Source organism: Myotis davidii, unplaced genomic scaffold (genome assembly GCF_000327345.1).
Source record: "Myotis davidii unplaced genomic scaffold, ASM32734v1 scaffold528, whole genome shotgun sequence".
Classification (NCBI taxonomy): Eukaryota; Metazoa; Chordata; class Mammalia; order Chiroptera; family Vespertilionidae; genus Myotis; species Myotis davidii.
In genome coordinates, this window is record NW_006299388.1 from 181,846 (window position 1) to 190,961 (window position 9,116).

At 36.7% G+C, this 9,116-nt stretch overlaps 1 protein-coding gene across 2 annotated transcripts in view; it reads right to left on the reverse strand.

Annotated features, from left to right (window-relative positions):
• The window catches only part of TBC1D8B (TBC1 domain family member 8B), a 65,950-nt gene that overhangs the window by 26,160 nt on the left and 30,674 nt on the right, over nt 1-9,116 (reverse strand). For both annotated transcript variants that reach the window (XM_006774836.2, XM_015571203.1), the window contains exons 8-10: nt 3,910-4,059; nt 3,084-3,234; nt 2,395-2,609 (exon numbers count right to left, since the gene is read on the reverse strand). In XM_006774836.2, the coding sequence (XP_006774899.1) occupies nt 2,395-2,609; nt 3,084-3,234; nt 3,910-4,059 (516 nt within the window). The remainder of the gene's footprint in view (nt 1-2,394; nt 2,610-3,083; nt 3,235-3,909; nt 4,060-9,116) is intronic.

Sequence of the window (9,116 nt, forward strand, 5' to 3'; positions counted from 1 at the left end):
AAGAGATCAACCAAAGGACTTGTAGACATGCATATGAGCATAACCAATGGACACAGACAGGGAGGCGGGGGAGTGAGGGCATGTGCTGGGGGGTGGAGGCGGATGGAGAGAGGTCAATGGGGGGAAAAGCAGGTTTATGTAATACTTTAAACAATAAAGAATTTAAACTTAAAAAAATAAGTACAAATTGGTTGTCACAGAATAGTTGTGGGGATGTAAAGTACAGCATAGGGAATATAGTCACTATTATTCCAATAACTATGTATGGTGACAGATGAGTGTGAGATTCATAAGGATGATCACTTAGTAAGTTATGTAATGTCTAATCACCGGGGTGCACACCTGAAACTAATATAATAATGTATGTCAACTATAATTAAAAAATAAAAAAAAAGAATGTAGGTGAAATGAGGTATGCACTTTCCAGGCCTAGATAGAATCTCCCACAATTTTGTCTCCATACTCTCTCCTCTTTCTTCTGAGTAGTAATAGCAATAAAAGAGCACCTTGGAAGCCATGTTTTAAAGATTATCAAGCCTGCTACTAGCTTAAGTCTTTGAATAATCTCATGGAGAGCTGCCTACTGACTTAAAAACCCACTCATCTCTGTTTATTCCTTTAAGTAAACTTTTATGTTTAGAGATAATACCTGTTTGAAATTATTTGTGTCACTGTCTAACATATCCTAAAAAATATGGTGTGCTCCTAAAGGATTTTTTTCTATGATTATGCAACTGCCTACAAAATAAAATTCAAACTCCTGACCAATCCTAAGGTATCTTAGTAATTATTTTTCTCCAGTCACTTTGCTTCATTCATCATACTTTCACTAAACAGAACAGGGTCTTATATACATTTCACATTTACCTTTATATGTGCTTGTTTAGACTGATCCCTTCATCTGCTATGTTCTTTCATTCCATCTCCATAGAACTAAAATTCATAATTTTCAAGACCTACAAATGCTACCTGTTCCATGAAACCTTCTCTGATACCTCTAGATCAGGGTGGGGAACATCTGGCCCCCCAGGCCATATAAGGCTCACGAAATCATTTGGCTTGGCCCTGCCAAGGCATCAGGGGTTAGTTAAACATTTGACCACATATAGCAGGCTAATTTTAAAAAATATATTTTTAGTGATTTCAGAGAGGAAGGGAGAGGGAGAGAGAGATAGAAACATCAATGATAAGAGAGAATCATTGATCGGCTGCCTCTTGCACACCCCTTACTGGGGATCTAGCCCGCAACTCAGGCATGTGCCCTGACCAGGAATTGAACCATGACCTCCTGGTTCATAGGTTGACACTCAACCACTGAGCCAGCCAGCCAAGCAGCAGGCTAATTTTTAAGTTGATAATTTTGTATGGCCCTCAAATGATGTCATAAATATCCAAATGGCCCTTGGCAAACAAAGAAAAGGTTCCCCACCCCTGCTTTAGATGAAAATAATTTTCCCTATTTTAAATCCTGCCAGGACTTTATATTTCTCTAACAATCTTCCTCATTTTTTTTTTCATTTGCCAACAAGTATGTTTTAATACCTACTAGTCTATATATTTGAAGGGCAAGATTTTTATCTGATTCATCTTTATATAGTCTTTGGCACCTAAACTATATATATATATGTATATTATATTGAACACGTAAAAGGAAGTATATTTAAAAAAATTGGTCAAACTGTCCTGTTAGTTAGCATTTAAAGGAATTTACAGGGCTGTTATAGATTATTCTTTTGGAATAATTCAGTTTATAGCAAATGCCTAAACTGGTTTCTTCATTGCACAGTATATTCTCTTAAAATGGGTGCTTTTAAAACAATTAAATACATTTTAAAAATCCTCATTTCTTTGCTTAATTAAAATGTTAATACTCTCAGACAACACAGATCTGAAATGGTGAAACAAGCAATTCCCCCTCCCACCTTACAACAAATTAAATTGAGACAAAATTACAAACACATTTCACTATATGATTATTATTAACAAATCAGTTTTGTTTTTGTTGTTGTTTTTTTTAATAAAGATGCCCAAAATGCAAGGGATGTGCATAGGTTTTACAACTTAGTCATAATAGCATGTTATTCTTATTCCCTGGGTGTGCCCTGTGAACGGAATGTACTTGGCTGTAATTACAGATCGTTTTGTCCAACACAGACACTAAACTATATTTTTTAAAGAGCAGGGATTCAGTAAACATTGGTTAAATATAAAAGAGAAACAAATTAATAAAATGTCAATAATCCTAAATATTATCACTATCATTCTACTTAGATTAATAATATGCACTATTAATTAAAACTCAACCTCTGTACTTTTCAAACTATTTGAGTTGGATTTGATGTGATTTTTATCACTTGGAACATTAACACAGTTGGGTTCATAACAAAGTCATACCTGGCAGTATCCAATTTTGGGATTCCTGTATGCATAAGCAGTGAGTACTCGCCTCAGAGCAGATATGCCAGTGTCACTCTGAAAGGCTGGGTGCTCAGGCAGGGAGCGACGTAAATCACGTTCAATTTCTTCAGTAGCCAAATTGCAGGTCCCTAAGGACTGTTCAACCACTTTAGCATAATAGCCAGGATGAGCAGCCATATCATTAACAGCACCTGTTAAAATGATTACATTAACACACAAAAGAAGAGGAACATAATTAAACTACTTCTTGCATATATACATGAAGAAATGGAATACCTTTAAATTTAGCTTCATGCTCAAGTGATATCTGAGTACAAACAAAAGAAAAACCTTCACCCTAGAATCTATAACATGAGTACAACACCAATCTTATCCAACAGAATAACATTTTCATGATCCGTTTTTCCTCTTAACTTTCCTTTGACACTAGAGACAGAGATCCCTCTGACCAATTAGCTATAACTTGCCTAATTAAATAATCTGCTTAGACAATGGATGTGTTCATATATCAGTAAGTACACAAAACTAACATTCCTTCTGTGATTAGTCTGGATTCATGATGAATGACTTTATCCTAGCCATCTTTGCAATTATTTTTAGGTAGCTTGGTGCATAAGTCCTAGAAGGGGCATAATTAATGTCTGCTAAATAAATAAATGTAATACCTGAAAAAAGCATCCAGAGCTCTCCTCTTAAGGTCTCTGGAATCCCTCTTATAACCAGATCTCGAGTCTTTTTAGTCCGAAACATGGTAACACCACGCCCACATTCTGAAAATAGGATGTTCCATGACTGTTCCTTCATCTTTTCTTTCAACTATAACAACAACAAAAAATCTAAGCAACTAAACATAATGAGACATTAACTTCTTTCAAATAACTTGATAGCTCTCATCATCATGAAATAATACGTTTGGAAATCAAGATTGTAGAAACTCAAAATCAGTATTCAGATGGGCCCCAAACTGGTCTACTGTCATCACAAAAATGTTTTAAATCCATGTGAGCATAACAGATTTAATTTACTATTTTAATGCTTAGCTAAACTCATATAAAATGGGAATATCAATACTTTTAGGAGGTAAAGGTTTGAACCATCATTCTCCCCAAATAACCTTGATTAGGACTGATTATTAGAAATATGTACAATTAAAGCCCAATGTTCAATTTTTATCCTTTATCTTAATTCATGGTAACAGTCCTTTTGTGTAATGGAACCAAACAAGTTACATAGAAGTACCTGCTGGAAAACCTTTTCAAGCCCCAAAGGAGTGTTCAATTGTGGTACCTTCTAGTCCAGCGGTCGCCAACCAGTGGTCCGTGGACCACTGGTGGTCCATGAGGTCCGAAAGGTTGGCGACCGCTGGTTTAAGGAAACCTTTGGAGTATCGGTCTGTGAGGTCCAAAAGGTGGGCAACCACTGTTCTGTTCTAAGATTTTTATTTTTAATCAAGTGTTTCAGTCCATAGTAATAAATATTTTGTTTCTGTACCATTTTGGAATTAAGAGTCTCCATATTCTGAGGGTGATATACTGTCATTAAAGCTTCGGTGTTCACAGTTTCACTGTATTCCCTTTGACATGGCAAAGATTGTACCTCAATATTATCAGACGGATCTGTAGAATGAGAACTAATAGGAACCTGAAAAAGAAAGAATGTAATTGTCCCAAATGTATGCTTAATAGTTTTTGCAAAAAGAAAAAGTGATGTTTTATCTATCATTTATAAACCACAATTTATATGCATAATAAATATTTCAAAAGCAATATTTCAAGGAGACCAGGAGACATTGTTTTTCTATCAAAACTAGAGACACAACAAATTACTATCTGTAACAGAAAACTCAGAACCTAAGTGAACCAAACCACTCCCCTACAATAGCAATACATACTCGCAAAACGTTGGGATAAAAACAACACACAGAACATAGGAAATTAACCAAAGCCACAGAACAAATGGAAAGGCATCAATTTAAGTAAAACAAATGAATATCAACAAGAACACTCCAGGCTGTGAAATTTTAATTTGGGGCTATTCCTATCTGCTACCCTCTCAAGCTCAGAGGTGTGGTAGCCATGAAAGCCAACATTATCATAGCCAAGGATGTTTCATTGGAGCTTCACTAAAATTCCCATTCCTTGGACACAGTCAGTATTTTGACCAGCGGTTCTTAACCTGTGGGCCGCGACCATCGGAAAACACATATAGCATATCAGATATTTACATTACGATTCATAACAGTAGCAAAATTACAGTTATGAAGTAGCAACGAAAATAATTTTATGGTTGGGGGTCACCACAACATGAGGAACTGTATTAAAGGGTCACGGCATTAGGAAGGTTGAGAACCACTGATTTTGACCAAAGTATCACCTCCCTGGAAAATCTCCATTTCCAGGGTGTTATCATTTCATTTGATTCAGACCTCAGCTCTGTTAGGAAAAAAACGTAGCAATATGCTAATTACATCACAACTGTCTAAACCTAATTATGTATGTGGAAAACAAAAGCTTGGCTAGAAACTTAAAAGGAAGGCCTGGAGAACTAGATGGCCATAAGGAACTTTGAAAGGTTCCAACATATTCTTGGGGATCTAAATGTATACGTGCATGTGCAGGACTATGAACCTGCCCAAGAAAAGAAAGAGACAGAAGAAAAGATCCCAGTCACTCACCTCTGGCTGACTTTGGAAGTAAGAAATGAAAGCTAAGACTGATTTATAAACTGCCAAAAGTTTGAGGTACATCTTCACACAAAGATCCCCTTGGCAAAAGGTGGTAAACTTAATGGTTTAAGGCATTTAAGGAAATCTTCTGATCTATCCTTGGCTGACCACCAATTTATACTGACCCAGTGGCTGATCCAAGCAACCCAGGCTTAAAAATAAAAATAAGAAATATGAACAACAACAAAAAAGCAAACCATTAAAAATGTCCCTGAGGAGCCCAGTTTTTGGATTTTGTAAACTAAAAATGTAAAGCAGCTATTATAAATAGATTCAAAGAGCTAAAGGAAACTTAAAAAAAAATAAAGAATTCAGTTAAAAAGTGGGCAAAAGATGCCCTGGCCAGGTAGCTCAGGTGCTTATAACATCATCCCAATATGCCAAAGTTGAGGATTCGATTCCTAGTCAGGGCACATACAAAAATCAACCAATGAATGCATAAATAAGTGGAACAACAAATAGATGTTTCTCTATCTCTCTCTTCCACTCTCTCTAAAAATCAATTTAAAAAAAATGTAAAAACGATTATTTATTAAAAATACAGAGAGATCCAAGATGGCAGTGGATTAGTTGGAAGCTATACTAACCTCCTCCCAGGACCAAACTGGAATTACAACTAAATAATACAAAAATCATCCTGAATAACCAACTGAAGACTAGCTGGAGAGAAGCCTTATTAATCAAGGACTTATAGAAGTAGCCATATTGAGACTGGTAGGAAGTATGGAGGCATGAGAGGGCTGGCTGGGCTCCAATGGGGATATCTCAATTGTGGGGGGTTCCCCCTGAAAAGTTTGGGGTCTAAACCCCAATCCAGGTTCCCAAGCCTAGAGCACCAGAACCAGAAATGGTACTCACTCAAAACATCCTGCTATGAAAAGCAGCATGATCTCTGTCTGCCAGGGCATCCTCTTAAAGGGCCAACAGAAAAAAATTTATTTACAGCCACTTATATCAAGCAACTTCCCTGACCATAATGCTCTGAAACTAGAAATCAATCACAAGAAGAAAACTGAAAAAACACACAAAAATATGGAGGCTAAGTAACATGTTACTATACAATGAATGAGTTAGCAATGAGATCAAGGAAGAAACCAAAAGATACCTTGATGCAAATGAAAATGAGAACACACAACCCAAAATCTGTGGGATACATGGAAAGCAGTCCTTAGGGGGGAAATCATAGCATTACAGGCCTATCTCAAGAAAGAAGAAAAAGGTCAAATAAACAATCTAACTTTACACTTAAAGGTATTAGGAAAAGAACAACAAAGAAAGCCTAAAGTGAGTAGGAGGAAGAAAAAAGAAAATAATAAGGTTCAGAGCAGAAATAAAAGGAGTAAAAACAAAAACAATAAAAAAGATCAATGAAACCAAGATCTAGTTGTTTGAAAAGATAAACAATGACAAACCTTTAATCAGACTCATCAAGAAAAAAGACAAAGGATCCAAATAAATAATATAAAAAATGAAAGAACAACTGAAACCAAAGAAATAGAAAGGACTGTAAGAAAACTACTTTTTTTTAATCCTCACCCGAGGATATTTTTCAACTGATCTTTTAGAGACAGTGGTAGAAAACATTATAAACAACTATGCCAACAAATTTATATGGAACCACAAAAGACCCCCTATAGCAGCGGTTCAAAACCTATGGGTCGCAACCCTTTGGGGGTCAAACGACCTTTTCACAGGGTCGCCTAAGACCATCGGAAAACACATATATAATTACATATTGTTTTGGGATTAATCACTATGCTTTAATTATGTTTAATTTGTAGCAATGAAAATACAACCTGCATATCAGATATTTACATTACGATTCATAACAGTAGCAAAATTACAGTCATGAAGTAGCAACGAAAATAATTTTATGGTTGGGGGTCACCACAACATGAGGAACTGTATTAAAGGGTCACGGCAATAGGAAGGTTGAGAAGCACTGCTCTATAGCAACAGTGACCTTGAGAAAGAACAAAGTTGTAGGTATCATGTTACCTAATATCAAACTATACTACAAGACCATAGTAATCAAACCAGCATGGTAATGGCAAAAAACAGACACATAGATCAATTGCACAGAATAAAGAGCCCAGAAATAAATGCCTTTATAGTCAATATTTGACAAAGGGGGCAAAAACATACAATGGGGTAAAGATAGTCTGTTAAATAAATAGTGTTAGGAATGTTGGACAGATACATGCAAAAAATGAAACTAGACCACTCTATTACACCACACAGAAGAATAAACTCAAAATAGATTAATTTAAGACTCAAAACCATAAAACTCCCAGGAGAAAACACAAGACAGGAAAATCACTGACATTTCTCTTAGAAATATTTTTTTTTTGTAATGTATCTCCTCTGCTATGGAAACAAAGAAAAATTATGAACAAATAGGACTACATAAACTAAAAAGTTTTTGCATAACAAAGGAACTCATCAACAAAACAAAAATACAACCTACTGAATGAGGAAAGGTATTTGTCAATGATACAACTGATAAGGTGTTAATATCCAAGATTTATAAAGAACTCAGACAACTCAACAGCAAAAAACACAGACAATCCAATTAAAAAATGGGCCTGGCTGGGTGGCTTGTTGGTTGGAGCAATGTCTCATACACCAAAAAGTGGCAGGTTCAATTCCCAGTTAAGGCACATACCCAGCTTGCATGTTCAATCCTTGGTCAGGCTGCATGTGTGGGAGGCAATCAATGGATGTTCTTCTCTCACATTGATGTGTGTGTTTCCCCCCCATCCCCGCCTGCTCCCTTTTTCCTTCCCTCTATCCCTTCCTTCTCTAAAATCAATTTAAAAAAGGCCACATGTATGAAGAATTCTCAATGCCATGAGAAGGTATTCCTGCTCTACTGTTTGGTGAAATGCAACACACAAAAAACTGTATTTACAGAAAGACAACAAGTCAGTAAAATGTAAATGAATAAAAAAGTAATGGCTGTTGTACTGCTTAAGCTTGTGGTGGGTGAGACACGGACATTTGGTATGCCTCTTGGGATGTATGAAGTGTTTTATTAAAAGGTAGCTTTCTCACCCTGGCTGGGTGGCTCAGTTGGTTAGAACATCATCCATACACCAAGAAGGCTGCAGGTTTGAGGTTGGGGCACATACGGGAGGCAACTAATTAACGTTTCTCACATCGGTGTCTCTCTCTCTCTCTCTCTCTCTCTCTCTCTCTCTCTCTCTCTCTCTCTCTTATTTCAATAAAGAATATATCTTCAGGTGAGGATTAAAAAACAAAGGACAGAGGAACTGAATAGACATTTCTCCAAAGAAGATATACAGATGGCCATTCAACATATAAAAAGATGCTGAACACTACTAATCATCAGAGAAATACAAATTAAAACCACAATGAGATACCACCTGTCAGAATCACTATTATCAATAAATCAACACACAAGTTTTGGTGATAATGTGAAGAAAAGGGAAGCCTAATGCATTGTTGGTGGTATTTCAGATTGGTGCAGCCACTGTGGAAAACAGGATGGAGTTACCTCAGAAAATAAAAAACGTAAAGTATATATGCAACCCTATGCTCATTGCAGCACTGTTTACAACAGTCAAAAAATGGAAGTGACCCAAGTGTCATCAATAGAGGAATGGATAAGAAAACTGTGGTACATATCCTATATAATAAAAGGCTAATAAGCAAATTGACTGAACAGTGGAATAATCAGTCACAATGATACATACTGACCACCAGGCAGCAGACGCTCAACACAGGAGCAGCACCCTGGTGGTCAGTGTGCTCCCACAGGAGGAGCACTGCTCAGCCAGAAGCCAGCTCAAGCCTAAGCCATCAGTTGGACATCCCACGAGGGCTACCAGACTGTGAGAGGGCACAGGCCAGGCTGAGGGACCCCCCAACAGAGTGCACAAATTTCGCGCACCAGGCAACAAATGGATGTTTCTCTATCTCTCTCTTCCACTTTCTCTAAAAATCAATTTTA